Source organism: Gopherus flavomarginatus, chromosome 3, assembly GCF_025201925.1.
Source record: "Gopherus flavomarginatus isolate rGopFla2 chromosome 3, rGopFla2.mat.asm, whole genome shotgun sequence".
Classification (NCBI taxonomy): Eukaryota; Metazoa; Chordata; order Testudines; family Testudinidae; genus Gopherus; species Gopherus flavomarginatus.
Window position 1 is genome coordinate 239,083,026 of NC_066619.1, and position 19,235 is coordinate 239,102,260.

At 43.9% G+C, this 19,235-nt stretch overlaps 2 protein-coding genes across 6 annotated transcripts in view; one reads left to right on the forward strand and one right to left on the reverse strand.

The window, feature by feature from the left end:
• LOC127048267 (uncharacterized) overlaps nucleotides 1-18,802 on the reverse strand; it is a 426,185-nt gene extending 407,383 nt beyond the window's left edge. Inside the window, exon 1 of the mRNA XM_050947909.1 lies at nucleotides 17,498-18,802. Within this exon, the coding sequence (XP_050803866.1) occupies nucleotides 17,600-18,646 (1,047 nt within the window). The 5' untranslated portion in view covers nucleotides 18,647-18,802 and the 3' untranslated portion in view covers nucleotides 17,498-17,599. The remainder of the gene's footprint in view (nucleotides 1-17,497) is intronic.
• Nucleotides 1-19,235, forward strand: part of ATP8A1 (ATPase phospholipid transporting 8A1) — a 267,561-nt gene that overhangs the window by 143,345 nt on the left and 104,981 nt on the right. For all 5 annotated transcript variants that reach the window (XM_050947405.1, XM_050947406.1, XM_050947404.1 and 2 more), the window contains one exon: nucleotides 2,032-2,171. In XM_050947405.1, the coding sequence (XP_050803362.1) occupies nucleotides 2,032-2,171 (140 nt within the window). The remainder of the gene's footprint in view (nucleotides 1-2,031; nucleotides 2,172-19,235) is intronic.

Consider the following 19,235-nt stretch of genomic DNA (forward strand, 5'->3'; position numbering starts at 1 on the left):
AGGTGTTTGAGTGGTTCTAGATTTGAAACTCTAGGTGGAAAGATCATCTTCCAAATATGATACGAGTGTAAATGGATGCAGTTTCATCTTCCTGAGCATGCAGACAGAAAGTTCCAGTGCTTGCCAGTCAGTAACAGCAGAGTGAAATTAAGAAGACTTTATTCAGTTTCAGTAATCCTGTTCAGAGCCTGTAGGTAGCAGTGAAATTGTTGAGTCCTGTCAGTGTCATTCTCCAAAAATCTAAAAATCTTAAGATGGGAAATGAACAAAAAGGCACTCTAACAACCTTAACTATTCCCTTTAAAATCAGTTTAAAATAATCTGGTTCCATAGAAACTAAAATACCTTACTCACAATCTTAGGGGGTTTTGCATGGTGTCCTTTCAGTACAGAATTAAGTTTTCTGCTCAAGAAGAAACTTAATTATGAAGCATAATGGGAAATAATGACCATTAATAATAATAAATTAATTTTTAAAATCTTCAAATGTAGCCTATATGCAAGAGTTTGCTCAGTTTTGACTTTATGGCAAGTTGGAAGAATCTGTGACAAGGCAGAGTTAAGATTGTTTGGATACCCTCATTGTGCATTTCCATATCTTAACGTGTTTACATTTAACTTTAACCTTAACTCTGTATTTCCTGGGTTTTGAGATAATGACAACATTTCAGTAATATATTGTACATTAAATTACTGATACATTACTCTCAATCTTAACTCCATTTTAAATTGTTTTGGTCTAGGAATATATATACACAGAAACACACACACTCATACAAAGTACAAAAATTACAGATAAAAAAAAAACATTTGCTCAAATTTTCTGCTTACCAGAGTTATTGATGTTCTGGTTAATTGTGATTTTGTGAATGGAAAACACTTTTTTGGGTACACATTGAATTTTTTTTGTTTGTTTTTTAATTAGGATTTACATTTTAAAAATTTCTTATACACTCGTATACAGATTCCATTCTTCATATGAGCCCCAGTGCATATGTGCAAGTCAGATAGTTGTGCATGTATGCTTATTGAAACGCATACTGTGTACATGTGTGTTTTGTATATGCAACTCATGCAAGTTGACATTGTGAAACATTTCAGCCTAATATTGTAGATTTAAAAAAAAAATCTGTAAATGTGACAAGAAAAAACAGTAACAGGTATTTTTTTTAATAAATCAGAAAATCGACTTTTCTTCACATAAGTTAAATTAAGGTTGATAAAATAATGCGTAACATTAATATTGTTTTTGAAAGTTTTATGTCCATAATTTACAGATTGTGAGCATGAGATTATTTGCAATTTATTATTCTGAAAATATTACTCCTTCATTTCATTGTCTACAGTGGGACATATTCATAACTTGAAAATGAAATAGTTAATTTAAAAAAAATAGTTCTGATTTTTTCTTGAAATATGTCCAATTATAAAATAAAGATTTATACTTTTTATCTAGAAATATTTATTTCTATTGCCTGCTAATATAAAGTATTAATGTGGTGAAAGACAACTATGTTAACAAATGGAAGAGCAGTGTTTGGCAACCAAATATCCCTGGGATGTCTTGGACAGAAAGAGGTGACAGTAAAAGGAAGCATGCTAGCTGCTTTATTCTTAGTATCTCTATCTATACAGAAATTTTTTGTACTATGACATTGATGCCAACCTGTAGTATAGATGTGCTGCACAAGTTTAATATAGGTGACACCACTATGACTTTACCAAGTAATAAGATAAGTTGAAGTAGTTCAAGATTGATTTGCACTGGTGCAGTAGGTTAGCATCAGAGATTTGCTCCCGTTTCACTATATTGATGTAGGTATGCTGCTACAAATATTCTCATTGTAGATAAACCCTTAATACTGTCTTGTATTCTTGAAGCAAGGTGCTTTTGTGACATGCAGCAGTGAGTTTTTCTTTTATCTGTTTATTCATAGTAAATTTAGCTTTTTAACTACATATTGTTAGCACTACACAGAAATGAGTAATTTCTAATTATGGATTGCTATTATTGTCTGTTTACTATTTTAGGTTTAAGAACTCTCTGTTTTGCTGTTACTGAGATATCAGAAAGCGAATATCAAGAGTGGCTAGATGTCTATCATCGAGCGTCAACATCTATACAAAACAGAGCACTGAAGCTTGAGGAGAGTTATGAACTAGTTGAAAAAGTAAGTGGAGATGTCTGGGTTTAGTTATGTTCTTGTCATTTAATACATGAAGTTTGAATCTTCATTTCGGGGTAAGACGTGGACCAATTAATTTTATTTATATAGTATGTTTACTGTAGTCTTCAAAGTTTAATTCAGAACATCATCTAATAAAGTAAAGTTTAATTCTAAAGACTTTATACACTAAATGGCAAGCAGGTTAACAATAAAAAATATTATTTTTGAGCTGGACATTTTCAAGAATTTACAAAAGCAAATACTGTGATATATTTAATTATCTGTTCAATTTATAGCAGAGGTCAACATAATTGTGTTTTTATGAGTAATAATTATCTATCTTTTCTATACTCTCTCTGTAACATCAGGACATAGTATAGCTTTCTGAAGTGATGTAGCACAGTGTATGGTCTTTCCTTAGCAGCCTGTAATTTGTCTTACGGGATCTATTAGTGCCATCACATATTGTCTAACGTGATACATATGTTTGGCATGCCAGTTTCTAATTAGTTAGGCTAGCCTCTAGATTTTTATATGCTAATTAAAATCTACCAATGGTTTTCTCCCAGAGCCTGCAGAGTTAGTCAGCTGAGGCCTTAAGCATTCCTTTTGTGAGTGTCCCTCTTGAAGAAATCAGTAGAACTGGTCATGTTTCGAGGCCAAGGTTCTGACTAGAACCTGTAACAGCATTAGTTGGCTACGAAACCTTTTTAAAGGGATGGGAGGAGAGGGGAAAGACAACTGCAGGTGATTGGGAGATGCCCACAGACACTACAGGAAGTTATAGGGCTCTTGAAAGTGGGGGAACGATGGGAAGACCTGTGGAGAAGGCCAAACTCCAGGCAAGAGGTGCTCAAGACTAAACATACACAGTTTTTTTAACCTTTTCTCGTAAACTTATTATTGTTTTTGTTGCTTTCTTCTGGACTCTTTCCAGTTTGTCCACGTTTCTCTAAGTGTGGCCTCCAGAACTGAGCACAGTATTTCAGCTGAGACCTAAGTAGTGCTGAGCAGAGTGGAACAATTACCTCGCATGTCTTAGATATGACATTCCTGTTAATACATGTGTGATGGAGTGGACTAGGGCCAAAGGTTCTGCCACACCCATCCCAGGAAAGGAGGAGTGGAGAGGTCCTCCAAGCAGGCTAAAGTGTCTGCCTCCCCTGAAGCCAATCAGGGCCCAGGAGGGCCATGTACAAGAAGCTGCAGAATGGAGCAGAAGTTAATAGCTGCTTGGAGCTGGAAAATAAAGGACTGCATACTTGGCTGGCTGAGGGAAATGCAGCACAACGGACAGCTAAGTGGGGGCAGGGACAAGGGGAGCAAGAGGCTCCTGGTTCACTGTTAGAACTGAGCCAAATACAGTTTGCTAGCAAGACCAGGGGAGCAGTGAAGGAGCTCCTGGCTGGCTACAGACACTGAGTAAAGACTGAGCCTGGGGAGGGCCGCAGGAAGATAGCTCGGGGGATACAGCCTGTCATAAACAGATAGCTAAGGGTTAATGTCTCTTTCACCTGAAGCACCTGACCAGAGGACCAATCAGAAAACCGGATTTTTTCAACTCTGGGTGGAGGGAAGTTTGTGTCTGAGTCTTTTGTCTGTCTGCCTGCTTTCTCTGAGCTTTGGAGAAGTAGTTTCTGTTTTCTAGTCTTCTGTTTCTAAGTGTAAGGACAAAGAGATCAGATAGTAAGTTAGATGGTTTCTTTTCTTTGGTATTTGCATGAATATAAGTATTGGAATGCTTTGATTTGTATTCTTTTTGAATAAGGCTGTTTATTCAATATTCTTTTAAGCAATCGACCCTGTATTTTATCACCTTAATACAGAGAGACCATTTGTATGTATTTTTCCTTTCTTTTTTATATAAAGCTTTCTTTTAAGACCTGTTGAAGTTTTCTTTACTGGGAAATTTCAGGGAAATTGAGTCTGTACTCACCAGGGAATTGGTGGGAGGAAGAAATCGGGGAGATCTGTGTGTTGGATTTGCTAGCCTGATTTTGCATTCCCTCTGGGGGAATAGGAAAGTGCTTTTGGTTTCCAGGACTGGGAACGGAGAGGGGGAGTCACTCTGTTTGGATTCACAGAGCTTGTGTCTGTGTATCTCTCCAGGAGCACCTGGAGGGGGGAAGGGAAAAAGGATTATTTCCCTTGGTTGTGAGACTCAAGGGATTTGGGTCTTGGGGTCCCCAGGGAAGGTTTTTCAGGGGGACCAGAGTGCCCCAAAACACTCTAAATTTTTGGGTGGTGGCAGCAGGTACCAGGTCCAAGCTGGTAACTAAGCTTGGAGGTTTTCATGCTAACCCCCATATTTTGGACGCTAAGGTCCAAATCTGGGACTAAGGTTATGATATGGTGTGCAGTGGTGGGATAGACAAAATCCAGAAGCCAGTAGGAATATTTTTTTTCTTTTCTCTGCTAAGGGCTTTTTAGCAGAGAGAAACAGTTGGTTTTAAAAGGGAACCAGAGAGAATTTTTTTTCTGCTCTCTCTGGCAGTTTGTGGCTTGCATGTTAAGCAAGAAGCCATTACCAGACTGTTAAGGGTCTTTTGTCACACAATAGCACTCCCATTGAGAGTCAGTACCAGCACTATATGCATGCAAATAAAGTGGTTTTTCAGGTTTACTTAACATTGAAAATTAGCTAAAGGCACTGTTGCTAGGCAGACTTCAGGAGGCAACAGAGAACCTGCAGTTCAGAAGATAAACACCGGAGGGCACCCCAACACAAGAAAACAGGAATCATGACTTCTAAGGCAAAAATTGAGGCCGAAGAACAAATCAAAGAAGCTGAACACAGACGACAACTGGAAATAAAACAAAAAGAGATGGAGATGAAAGAAAGAGAAGAACATATCAAACTGGCAGCCTTCCAAAGAGAACAGGCAGCCAAAGAGGCAGCACACAAAAGAAAACTAGAAGAAGAAGAGGTGGCCCACCGAAGGAAACAAGCAGAAGAAGAGTTGGCCCACCGCCGAGAAATGGAAAAAACAACAAAAAGAAATGGAAAAACAACAAAAAGAGAATGAAGAGAAGGAAAAACAGAGAAAACATGAACTGGAGTTGGCAAAAGCTGGGCTGCATGTGCCAGCCAACCCTAACAACCCGGCACCAATTATTGCTCCACAGCACCGGAAATTTCCCACCTACAAGGCAGGTGATGACACCGAGGCCTTCTTGGAAAATTTTGAAAGAGCCTGTCTTGGGTACAGCATCCCCGAAGACCAGTACATGGTAGAATTAAGGTCACAGCTCAGTGGACCTTTAGCAGAGGTGGCAGCTGAAATGCCTAAGCAGCAAATGAATGACTATAAACTTTTTCAAACCAAGGCCAGATACAGAATGGGGATAACCCCAGATCATGCCCGTCGGCGCTTCAGAACCCAAAAGTGGAAACCAGAGGTGTCATTTCCCAAACACGCCTACTACATTGCAAAAAACTATGAGGCCTGGATAACAGGAAACAACGTTCAAACCTTGGAAGAACTGCACCTCCTCATACAAATGGAGCAGTTCTTGGATGGTGTTCCTGAAGACATCACACGGTACATACAAGATGGAAAACCCAAAGATCTCGCTGAGGCGTGGGAGATTGGAGCCAAATGGATGGAACTGGCAGAAAGCAAGAAAGCTACGGTCAAGGGGAACGATTACCCCAGGGGGCACACCGACCATAAACCCTACAACCGAGGACAGCCAAAGACCCCACATACCCCCCAAGTAAAGCCACAGACACCCTACCCTTCCACCTCACCAGTCTCCAGTAACTCACCTCGGCCCAGTGACCCATCAGATGGAAGATGCTTTAAGTGTAATGAACTGGGACATATCAAGGCCAACTGTCCAAAGAACACCATGCGAGTGCAATTCATTACACCACCATCACACCAAAGATCCCCAGGCCCGGATGCCTCTCAAATACCCTTGGAGCGAAGGGAAAATTTGAGAGTGGGCGGAAAGAAGGTTACTGCGTGGAGAGACACGGGGGCACAAGTGTCAGCTATCCACCAATCCTTCGTTGACCCCAAATTCATCAACCCAAAGGCCAAAGTTACAGTTTACCCCTTCATGTCACAAGCTGTAGACTTGCCTACAGCTCAACTGCCTGTCCAGTACAAAGGCTGGTCAGGAATGTGGACTTTTGCAGTCTATGACAATTATCCTATCCCCATGCTACTGGGGGAAGACTTGGCCAACCAGGTGAGGCGGGCCAAGAGAGTGGGAATGGTTACACGTAGCCAAACCAGGCAAGCTTCCAGACCCATTCCTGTTCCTGAACCGTCCACAGACGCCCAGTCTGGGTTACCAGAGACCCAGACAGAGGTAGTGGATCCAGATTCCATGCCAACCACTGAAACAGCCACAGCACCTCCAGTCCCAGGCCCGGAACTGGAACCGCAACCAGCACCAGCGATTGCAACCCCATCTTCAAACTCAACGCCAGTGGGCGCCAGCGAGCCACAACTGGCAGAAGCAACAGACAGCCATACCCAAAAGGCTCAGCCAGAGCCTGAAATACCCTCAGGTGCACCAGCGGAGAGCGGTTCACCAGCAACGGAAACAACCCCACCACCTACATCGCTTCCAGAGGGACCAAGCCCAAGTCCACAGTCTGAGGAAGAACTGGTGACCCCAGCCTCAAGGGAACAGTTCCAGACTGAGCAGGAAGCAGATGACAGCCTTCAGAAAGCGTGGGCGGCGGCACGAAGCACCCCACTGCCTCTCAGCTCTTCTAATCGATCCTGGTTTGTTATAGACCAAGGACTTTTATACAAGGACATTCTTTCTGGTGGACACCGGGAAGAATGGCAGCCGCAAAAACAGTTGGTGGTTCCAACTAAGTACCAGGGGAAGCTCTTAAGCTTAGCCCATGATCATCCCAGTGGCCATGCTGGGGTGAACAGAACCAAAGACCGGTTGGGGAAGTCCTTCCACTGGGAGGGGATGGGCAAGGACGTTGCCAAGTATGTCCGGTCTTGTGAGGTATGCCAAAGAGTGGGAAAGCCTCAAGACCAGGTCAAGGCCCCTCTCCAGCCACTCCCCATAATTGAGGTCCCATTTCAGCGAATAGCTGTGGATATTCTGGGCCCTTTCCCAAAAAAGACGCCCAGAGGAAAGCAGTACGTACTGACTTTAGTGGACTTTGCTACCCGATGGCCGGAAGCAGTAGCTCTAGGCAACACCAGGGCTAACACTGTGTGCCTGGCCTTAACAGACATCTTTGCCAGGGTAGGTTGGCCCTCCGACATCCTTACAGATACAGGGTCTAATTTCCTGGCAGGGACCATGGAAAAACTGTGGGAAACTCATGGGGTGAATCACTTGGTTGCCACCCCATACCACCATCAAACCAATGGCCTGGTGGAAAGGTTCAATGGAACTTTGGGGTCCATGATACGAAAATTCATCAACGAATTCTCCAATAATTGGGACCTAGTGTTGCAGCAGTTGCTGTTTGCCTACAGGGCTGTACCACATCCCAGTTTAGGGTTTTCACCATTTGAACTTGTGTATGGTCACGAGGTTAAGGGGCCACTACAGTTGGTGAAGCAGCAATGGGAGGGGTTTACGCCTTCTCCAGGAACTAACATTCTGGACTTTGTAAGCAACCTACAAAGCACCCTCCGACACTCTTTAGCCCTTGCTAGAGAGAACCTAAAGGATGCTCAAGAAGAGCAAAAGGCCTGGTATGACAGACATGCCAGAGAACGTTCCTTCAAGGTAGGAGACCAGGTTATGGTCTTGAAGGCGCAACAGGCCCATAAGATGGAAGCATCATGGGAAGGGCCATTCACGGTCCAAGAGCGCCTGGGAGCTGTAAACTACCTCATAGCATTTCCCAATTCCTCACTAAAGCCTAAAGTGTACCATGTTAATTCTCTCAAGCCTTTCTATTCCAGAGACTTACAGGTTTGTCAGTTTACAGTCCAGGGAGATGATGCTGAGTGGCCTTACGGTGTCTACTACGACGGGAAAAAAGACGGTGGCGTGGAAGAGGTGAACCTCTCAACCACCCTGGAACGTCTGCAGCGGCGACAAATCAAGGAGCTGTGCACTAGCTTCGCCCCATTGTTCTCAGCCACCCCAGGACGGACTGAACGGGCATACCACTCCATTGATACAGGTAATGCTCACCCAATCAGAACCCCACCCTACCGGGTGTCTCCTCATGCCCAAGCTGCTATAGAACGGGAGATCCAGAACATGCTACAGATGGGTATAATCCACCCATCTACCAGTGCATGGGCATCTCCAGTGGTTCTGGTACCCAAACCAGATGGGGAAATACGCTTTTGCGTGGACTACCGTAAGCTAAATGCGGTAACTCGTCCGGACAACTATCCAATGCCACGTACCGATGAGCTATTGGAGAAGTTGGGACGTGCCCAGTTCATCTCTACAATAGACTTAACCAAGGGGTACTGGCAAGTACCGCTAGATGAACCTGCCAAGGAGAGGTCAGCATTCGTCACCCATTCGGGGGTGTATGAATTCAATGTCCTTCCTTTCGGCCTTCGAAATGCACCCGCCACCTTCCGGAGGCTGGTAGATGGTCTACTAGCTGGACTGGGAGAATTTGCAGTTGCCTACCTCGATGATGTGGCCATTTTTTCAGACTCCTGGCCCGAACACCTACTACACCTGGAAAAGGTCTTTGAGCGCATCAGGCAGGAAGGAGTAACTGTTAAGGCCAAAAAGTGTCAAATAGGCCAAAACAGAGTGACTTACCTGGGGCACCAGGTGGGTCGAGGAACCATAAACCCCCTACAGGCCAAGGTGGATGCTATCCAAAAGTGGCCTGTCCCACGGTCCAAGAAGCAGGTCCAATCCTTCTTAGGCTTGGCCGGATACTACAGGCGATTTGTACCACACTACAGCCAAATCGCTGCCCCATTAACCGACCTGACCAAAAAGACCCAGCCAAATGCCGTTAAGTGGACTGATGAGTGTCAAAAGGCCTTTACCCAGCTTAAGGCGATGCTCATGTCTGACCCTGTGCTCAGGGCCCCGGACTTTGACAAGCCATTCCTAGTAACCACAGATGCATCTGAGCGTGGTATAGGAGCAGTGCTCATGCAGGAAGCAACAGTTCACAACTTCCATCCTGTCGTGTTTCTCAGTAAGAAACTGTCTGAGAGGGAAAGTCACTGGTCAGTCAGTGAAAAGGAATGCTATGCCATTGTGTACGCCCTGGAAAAGCTACGCCCATATGTTTGGGGACGGCGGTTCCAACTACAAACTGACCATGCTGCACTAAAGTGGCTTCATACTGCCAAGGGGAACAACAAGAAACTTCTTCGTTGGAGTTTAGCTCTCCAAGATTTTGATTTTGAAATTCAACACATCACAGGAGCTTCTAATAAAGTTGCTGATGCACTCTCCCATGAGAGTTTCCCAGAATTCAGTAGTTAAAAAGTGTTCTTAAAATGTAGAAGTCTGTTAGTTATATACTTAGTAGTATATGTAAAGGTGCATGTGTTGTAGTAATCTGTTTATTTTAAAGTTCTAGAAGGAAATCGCCGCCAGTGAGCTTCCCCACTGTCTGCAATTTGGGGGGCGTGTCATAAACAGATAGCTAAGGGTTAATGTCTCTTTCACCTGAAGCACCTGACCAGAGGACCAATCAGAAAACCGGATTTTTTCAACTCTGGGTGGAGGGAAGTTTGTGTCTGAGTCTTTTGTCTGTCTGCCTGCTTTCTCTGAGCTTTGAAGAAGTAGTTTCTGCTTTCTAGTCTTCTGTTTCTAAGTGTAAGGACAAAGAGATCAGATAGTAAGTTAGATGGTTTCTTTTCTTTGGTATTTGCATGAATATAAGTGCTGGAATGCTTTGATTTGTATTCTTTTTGAATAAGGCTGTTTATTCAATATTCTTTTAAGCAATCGACCCTGTATTTTATCACCTTAATACAGAGAGACCATTTGTATGTATTTTTCCTTTCTTTTTTATATAAAGCTTTCTTTTAAGACCTGTTGAAGTTTTCTTTACTGGGAAATTTCAGGGAAATTGAGTCTGTACTCACCAGGGAATTGGTGGGAGGAAGAAATCGGGGAGATCTGTGTGTTGGATTTGCTAGCCTGATTTTGCATTCCCTCTGGGGGAATAGGAAAGTGCTTTTGGTTTCCAGGACTGGGAACGGAGAGGGGGAGTCACTCTGTTTGGATTCACAGAGCTTGTGTCTGTGTATCTCTCCAGGAGCACCTGGAGGGGGGAAGGGAAAAAGGATTATTTCCCTTGGTTGTGAGACTCAAGGGATTTGGGTCTTGGGGTCCCCAGGGAAGGTTTTTCAGGGGGACCAGAGTGCCCCAAAACACTCTAAATTTTTGGGTGGTGGCAGCAGGTACCAGGTCCAAGCTGGTAACTAAGCTTGGAGGTTTTCATGCTAACCCCCATATTTTGGACGCTAAGGTCCAAATCTGGGACTAAGGTTATGATACAGCCCCATACCTGGGCTGGACTGATTTAAAGACTGTGAACACACCCATCCAAAGTGGGTGCTCGCAAGAAGTGGCTGCTGACCCCATTACAATATCACAGAATATTAGCCTTTTTTTGCAACTTCATCACTTTGTTGGCTCATATTTAATTTGTGATCCACTATAACCATTCGATCCTTTTCAGTAGTATTATCTGGCCAGTTATTCCCCATTTTGTATTTGTGCATGGGATTTTTCCATCCTAACTGTAGTACTTTATTGGATTTCGTCTTGTTGATTTCAGACCAATTCTCCAATTTATCAAGGTCATTTTGAATTCTGATCCTGTCTTCCAAAGTGCTTGCAAACCCAGCTTGGTGTCATCCACAGAAGTTGCAAGCACACTCTCTATTCCATTATCCAAGTCATTAGTGAAAATATTGATATGTACCAGACCCAGCACAGGCCCTTGGGGAACCCCACTGATACATCTTCATATTTTGAAATTGAACCAGCGATAACTCTTTAAATATGTGTTTTTCAGTCAGTTTTGCACCAACTTCAAAGTAATTTCACCTAAACCACATTTCCCTTATTTACTTATCAGAATGTGGAACTGTGTCAAAAGCCTAACTAAAAATCAAGATATATCACATCTGCTGCTTCAAAACTATAAACCCATCTGCCAAAATCACAGATGTCTTATTTTGGCCTCAGTCTGCCATTATGTAAAGGGAGTATGTCCAGACCAGGCTTCTTTATTACCAAGGAGAATACCCATTGTCACCATTTCTGCTTCAGGGTGAAACAAGACCCTTTGCCAATAACAAGCTCCCATTTCTTGGACAGGAATCAGTAATTACATTGTGTGCCCTCTGATTCCATAGGATCAGAAGATCTGACTGACCTGCAGACACACATGGCAAAGATATTGTCATTGTCAAAGCCATAACGAGGTCTTACAAGTTTGATTCAAACTTCCTAGTTCTGATGATAGCACCACTTTCCAAATTACTGGAATTTTGTCTTAAATTCTTATTCCCAACTTCATCTCCTGAATTGTCTCAGATTGACATGCTTGATGAGAGTGTTTCTCAGAAGTCTAGTGGGTTTTCTTTTAATTGAAAAGCAAGAGTTTTTGACCAAACAAAACCCTCTTGTGTTAAACCTTGCCATCTTTTACACTTTGAAAACATTCAGAGCCATGTTATGTGTTCATGCAGGCTGCATGGGTTGTGACTTCAGCTTTCATCTTCACCTGCTCAGAGCACCAAAGGAATATGGAGTGTGAACTATGGTTGTGCTGTGAGTACCACAGGGAGGACATACCCTTTTAGCTGCCCCAGGGGTATTTCCTGTGGTGCACCTATCTCTTTTGATTTGGGGTTGGAGTCTTGTTTCTCAAAGCTCTTGGAATCTCTGGTCTGACAAATGTCACAATATCATCTGTGCCATTTGTCACAGGGTAGCTGCACCTCTGACTTCTTCATATCTTCTTTGCAGACACTCCACACAGGCTCATACCTTTTAAACATCCTGTTTCTCAGGGCAGGAACATACCTTCTTCCTTCAGACTGGAGATTTAGGCTGCAATTCCATTGCAATTCACTGTGATTATCCCAGCAGATCTTACTTTAGCACCTGCATTTCTGCAGTCTTCCAGTACTATGACATAGTTTACCAATGATCAGACAGCTCTCACAGAGCACAGTATATATAAGACAAAAACATATCAATCAGTAAACAGAATACTCACATGCTAAGCATACCAGGTATTACCTATCATCCACATGGGATCCTGGTAGGTCCATACACAAGTTTGTCCATTTTTTATTTCAGAATCTTGTGACCCTCTGAGTCATCTCGAGCTAAGCTTTTATATAGTTTGGGGCTTTTGTTTTCTGGCCCTCTTTAACCCAGTCAAAACCATTACACTGCTACCCTGATATAACACAGCCCAATAGAACATGAATTCGGATATAATGTGGTAAAGCAGTGCTCCGGGGAGCGGGGCTGCACGCTCCGGCGGATCAAAGCAAGTTCGATATAATGCGGTTTCACCTATAACATGGTAAGATTTTTTGGCTCCTGAGGACAGCGTTACCTCAGGGTAGAGGTGTATATGCTATTTCCCATTGGGAGGTGGTACTTCTCCAGTGTTTCTGTCCAGGGATTTGCATTAATTACCCTCCAGTGATTTTAGTTCCTGCAGGAAGCTCTGTAACCCTCCTCCATGGAATACAGTTCATAATTTACAAAGATAAATATATCTTTTATAGATAAAATAGTCTGAGGTTTTCATGCTTCTATGCTCTCAGATCTGCCACACCATATACCCAAGAGAATATTTGTCACATCCATAACTACTGCCTGGACGTAGTGAGATACAGGCAAAATAGCCAGTCTTCTGTGAACTAGTCCATATGGTATATTTGATCAGTCAGTGTCTTAAAATCACTATTTCTGGTGTCGCATCATCTCTGGTGTTATGTTAAACAGACCAGCAGCTTGTGTGCATTCTCCCAAGTATCTTTTATAACCTTATTAAGACTTGCCAGGTGCTCATTCACCTGCATATATCAAAAGTTATTCAACTAGTCTGAAGACTGCATCCATTTCAAGCCTTTTGTTTTCTTTGTACAGTTTTCAAAGCTGTTGCTTAAGGTTGTATATGTATTTACTTAAAAATAATTGTTCCTCACTGAAGTCTGATGTGGGAAACTGAAATTGTGGTCACTTCCAATGTAATCTAGTGCTTATGCCTGTTGAGGAAGTTCTGCGGTCCTTTTCACCTAGAATTTCTTCCTAAGGGCTTGTACTGATTGCTTCTCTCTCACAAAAAAGACTATGCCGAGGGCACTCTAAGAAGAAGGAAGAAGAAAAAAAAGAGGGGTTACTTGCTAGTTAGTGTTGTTCTTCGAGTGTGTTTCCTCTGCATACTCACACTCCTCGCCTTCTTTCCCCGCTCCTTTGAAATTTCAGGAAGATCATTCTGAAGCTAGAGAAGGAGCTAAAGGGTGGTTTTATACACACGGAATCCTCTCTGAGGGGGATGGAGGAGCAGCCCTAGCTATCAGTGCTCACTAGAAAAATTTGTTAGCTTGGCGCCAGAGGCATTATAACCCACAAGTGGGAATATGCAGAGGAACCATTTTCAGAAAACCAGGATTGCTAGTAAGTAATCCCTCCTTTTTAAAATAATGTTGTTATGATATACCAGCTGGCATGCTTCAGATGCTAAAAATATTTCCATTAATTGTTTTTGCTGAAATTCCCAAAATTGGAACTATTTTATCATAGGGATTTTATCAAGATTCAGTATAGATTATGTCATTGCCTTCAGTGTAGTCATCTATGTAAAGTAATGTTAATAATTTAAATTAAGTCTAGTGTAATTGTTCAAACCATGTGTACAGAAACACATACAGAGTTCAAGCCTAATCTTAAAATAAATTATACTAAGGCTAAAAGAAAGAATACAGATCTTTCTAGAAAAATCAGTCAGTTATATATTGCTAGGTTTCTAAGCTGTATTGTAGCATTGCATAGACCTTTTCCATAGAAATTTACAGCATAGGATAGCTTATTTTATACATTTGAAAAAAAGAATAAAAGAAATAGCAATACTATAGTGTTGAAATGGTACTGCAGTTCTAAAACCCCATTTTCAGTAACATATAAATAAATAAATAAAAATAAATAAATATAAATTTTTCATGTTTGGTCTGTTCCCCAAAGCAGCTGTTCTTTCAGAGTCTGATGAAAATGCATTCAGTCATTTTGTAATAATACATTATGTATGTGTAAAAAAGTATGTTTTGCAGGGAGAGTGTTTTTAGCTACTAATAAATTTTCAGATTGAGGGAACAATAGAATACTACCAAGGTCACCAAGCACAAAACCAAAGTGAAAATTTAATGAATACAGCAAGATTTATTGCTCAGGTGTTTAATAAAAATAAATTTAAAGGAAAAAAATAAAGCAACAAAAGGCAGAATATAAACATTTTCTTAAATAGTTGTTGCGGTAGTACTCGGCCAAGCCTAAGAAGCATTGGACCTGTTTCTTTGACCTTGGGACAGACCACTTTTGGATAGCAACCACCTTGGCCTGTAGAGGGTTTATAGTTCCTGGAGCCACCTGGTGCCCCAGGTAAGTCACTCTGTTTTGGCCTATTTCACACTTTTTGGCCTTAACAGTTAGTCCGGCCTGCCTGATGCGCTCAAAGACCTTTTCCAGGTGTAGTAGGTGTTCGGGCCAGGAGTCTGAAAAAATGGCCACATCATCGAGGTAGGCAACTGCATATTCTCCCAGTCCTGCAAGTAGACCATCTACCAGCCTCTGGAAGGTGGCGGGTGCATTTCGAAGGCCGAAAGGAAGGACATTAAATACATACACCCCCACATGGGTGACGATTGCTGACCTTTCCTTGGCAGGTTCATCTAGCGGTACTTGCCAGTACCCCTTGGTTAAGTCTATTGTAGAGATGAACTGGGCACGTCCCAGCTTCTCCAGTAGCTAATCGGTGCGTGGCATTGGATAGTTGTCCGGACGAGTTACCGCATTTAGCTTACGGTAGTCCACGCAAAAGCGTATTTCCCCATCTGGTTTGGGTACCAGAACCACTGGAGATGCCCATGCACTGGTAGATGAGCGGATTATACCCATCTGTAGCATGTTCTGGATCTCCCTTTCTATAGCAGCTTGGGCATGAGGAGACACCCGGTAGGGTGGGGTTCTAATGGGGTGAGCATTACCTGTGTCAATGGAGTGGTATGCCCGTTCAGTCCGTCCTGGGGTGGCTGAGAACAATGGGGCGAAGCTAGTGCACAGCTCCTTGATTTGTCGCCGCTGCAGACGTTCCAGGGTGGTTGAGAGGTTCACTTCTTCCGCGCCACAGTCTTTTTTCCCGTTCTGGTAGACACCGTCAGGCCATTCAGCATCATCTCCCTGGACTGTAAACTGACAAACCTGTAAGTCTCTGGAATAGAAAGGCTTGAGAGAATTAACATGGTAAACTCTGGGCTTTAGTGAGGAATTGGGAAATGCTATGAGGTAGTTCACAGTTCCCAGGCGCTCTTGGACCGTGAATGGCCCTTCCCATGATGCTTCCATCTTATGGGCCTGTTGCGCCTTCAAGACCATAACCTGGTCTCCTATCTGAAGGAACGTTCTCTGGCATGTCTGTCATACCAGGCCTTTTGCTCTTCCTGAGCATCCTTTAGGTTCTCTCTAGCAAGGGCTAAAGAGTGTCGGAGGGTGCTTTGTAGGTTGCTTACAAAGTCCAGAATGTTAGTTCCTGGAGAAGGCGTAAACCCCTCCCATTGCTGCTTCACCAACTGTAATGGTCCCTTAACCTCGTGACCATACACAAGTTCAAACGGTGAAAACCCTAAACTGGGATGTGGTACAGCCCTGTAGGCAAACAGCAACTGCTGCAACACTAGGTCCCAATTATTGGAGTATTCGTTGATGAATTTACGTATCATGGCCGCCAAAGTTCCATTAAACCTTTCCACCAGGCCATTGGTTTGATGGTGGTACGGGGTGGCAACCAAGTGGTTCACCCCATGCATGTCCCACAGTTTTTGCATGGTCCCTGCCAGGAAATTAGATCCTGAATCTGTAAGGATGTCGGAGGGCCAACCTACCCTGGCAAAAATGTCTGTTAGGGCCAGGCACACAGTGTTAGCCCTGGTGTTGCCTAGAGCTACTGCTTCCGGCCATCTGGTAGCAAAGTCCACGAAAGTCAGTACGTACTGCTTTCCCCTGGGTGTCTTTTTTGGGAAAGGACCCAGAATATCCACAGCTACTCGCTGAAATGGGACCTCAATTATGGGGAGTGGCTGGAGAGGGGCCTTGACCTGGTCTTGGGGTTTTCCCACTCTTTGGCATACCTCACAAGACCGGACGTACTTGGCAACATCTTTGCCCATCCCCTCCCAGTGGAAGGACTTCCACAACCAGTCCTTGGTTCTGTTCACCCCAGCATGGCCACTGGGATGATCATGGGCTAAGCTTAAGAGCTTCCCCTGGTACTTAGTTGGAACCACCAACTGTTTTTGCGGCTGCCATTCTTCCCGGTGTCCACCAGAAAGATTCTTCTTGTATAAAAGTCTTTGATCTATAACAAACCGGGATCGATTAGAAGAGCTGAGAGGCGGTGGGGTGCTCCGTGCCGCCGCCCAAGCTTTCTGAAGGCTGTCATCTGCTTCCTGCTCAGTCTGGAACTGTTCCCTTGAGGCTGGGGTCACCAGTTCTTCCTCAGACTGTGGACTTGGGCTTGGTCCCTCTGAAAGCGATGTAAGTGATGGGGTGGTTTCCGTTGCTGGTGAACCGCTCTCCGCTGGTGCACCTGAGGGTATTTCAGGCTCTGGCTGAGCCTTTTGGGTATGGCTGTCTGTTGCTTCTGCCAGTTCTGGCTCGCTGGCGCCCTCTGGCATTGAGTTTGAAGATGTGGTTGCACTTGCTGGTGCTGGTTGCTGTTCCAGTTCCGGGCCTGGGACTGGAGGTGCCGTGGCTGTTTCAGTGGTTGGCATGGAATCCGGGTCCACTACCTCTGTCTGGGTCTCTGGTAACACAGACGGGGCGCCTGTGGACGGCTCAGGAACAGGAATGGGTCTGGAAGCTTGCCTGGTTTGGCTACGTGTAACCATTCCCACTCTCTTGGCCCGCTTCACCTGGTTGGCCAATTCTTCCCCCAGTAGCATGGGGATAGGATAATTGTCATAGACTGCAAAAGTCCACATTCCTGACCAGCCTTTGTACTGGACAGGCAGTTGAGCTGTAGGCAAGTCTACAGCTTGTGACATGAAGGGGTAAATTGTCACTTGGGCCTTTGGGTTGATGAATTTGGGGTCTACGAAGGATTGGTGGATAGCTGACACTTGTGCCCCCGTGTCTCTCCACACAGTAACCTTCTTTCCGCCCACTCTCAAATTTTCCCTTTGCTCCAAGGGTATTTGAGAAGCATCTGGGCCTGGGGATCTTTTGGGTGATGGTGGTGTAATGAACTGCACTCAGATGGCGTTCTTTGGACAGTTGGCCTTGATATGTCCCAGTTCATTACACTTAAAGCATCTTCCATCTGATGGGTCACTGGGTCGAGGTGAGTTACTGGAGACTGGTGAGGTGGAAGAATAGTGTGTCTGTGGCTTTACTTGGGTTGTAGGTGGGGTTTTTGGCTGCCCTCGGTTGTAGGGTTTATGGTCGGTGTGCCCCCTGGGGTATTCGTTCCCCTTGACCGTAGCTTTCTTGCTTTCTGCCACTTCCATCCATCTGGCTCCAATCTCCCCCGCCTCAGCAAGATTTTTGGGTTTTCCATCTTGTATGTACCGTGTTATGTCCTCAGGAACACCATCCAAGAACTGCTCCATTTGTATGAGGAGGTGCAGTTCTTCCAAGGATTTAACATTGTGTCCTGATATCCAGGCCTCATAATTTTTCCCAACGTAGTAGGCGTGTTTGGGAAATGACACATCTGGTTTCCACTTTTGGGTTCTGAAATGCCGACGGGCATGATCCGGGGTTATCCCCATTCTGTATCTGGCCTTGGTTTGAAAAAGTTTATAGTCGTTCATTTGCTGCTTAGGCATTTCAGCTGCCATCTCTGCTAAAGGTCCACTGAGCTGTGGCCTCAATTCTACCTTGTACTGGTCTTCAGGGATGCTGTACCCAAGACAGGCTCTTTCAAAATTTTCCAAGAAGGCCTCGGTGTCATCACCTGCCTTGTAGGTGGGAAATTTCCTGTGATGTGGAACCATAATTGGCGAAGGGTTGTTAGGATTGGCTGGAGCATTTAGCCCAGCTTGTGCTAAGTCCAGTTCATGTTTTCTCTGTTTTTCCTTCTCTTCAGTTTCTTTTTCATGTTTTTCCATTTCCCGGCGGTAGGCTACCTCTTCTTCTTGTAGTTTTCTGTGGTGGGCTGCATTTTTGGCTTCTTCTTGTTTTTGTAGCCTTTCCATCTCTTGTTTGTGAGTTGCCTCATCTCTGGCCATCTGTGTTCTGAGCAGTTCTATCTGTTTTTCCATTTCTTCGAGCTGTACTGCCTCTGGTTTTCGTGACATCTTGTTTTCTTGTGTTGGGGTGCCCTCCGGTGTTTATCTTCTGAACTGCAGGCTCTGTTGCCTCCTGGGGTCTGCCTAGCAACAGTGCCTTTTTCCCTTTCTTCCTCTAGCTAATTTTTTCAATGTAAAGTAAACCAGAAAAACCACTTTATTTGCATGTATATAGTGCTGATATTTGACTCCTAATGGGAGTGCTATTGTGTGACAAAAGACCCTTAATAGTCTCTTAATGGTTGCTTGCTTAATATGCAAGCCACAACTGCCAGAGAGAGCAGAGAAAAAAAATTATCTCTGGTTCCTTTTAAAACCAAACTGTTTCTGCTTAAAAGCCCTTAGCAGAGAAAAGTAAAATATAATATTCCTACTGGATTCTGGATTCTATCTCACCATTGCCACTCATGTCATAAACCTAGTTCCAGATTTGGACCTTAGCGTCCAAAATATGGGGGTTAGCATGAAAACCTCCAAGCTTAGTTACCAGCTTGGACCTGGTAAAGCTGCCACCACCCAAAAAATTAGAGTGTTTTGGGGCACTCTGGTCCCCCCAAAAACCTTCCCTGGGGACCCCAAGACCCAAATCCCTTGAGTC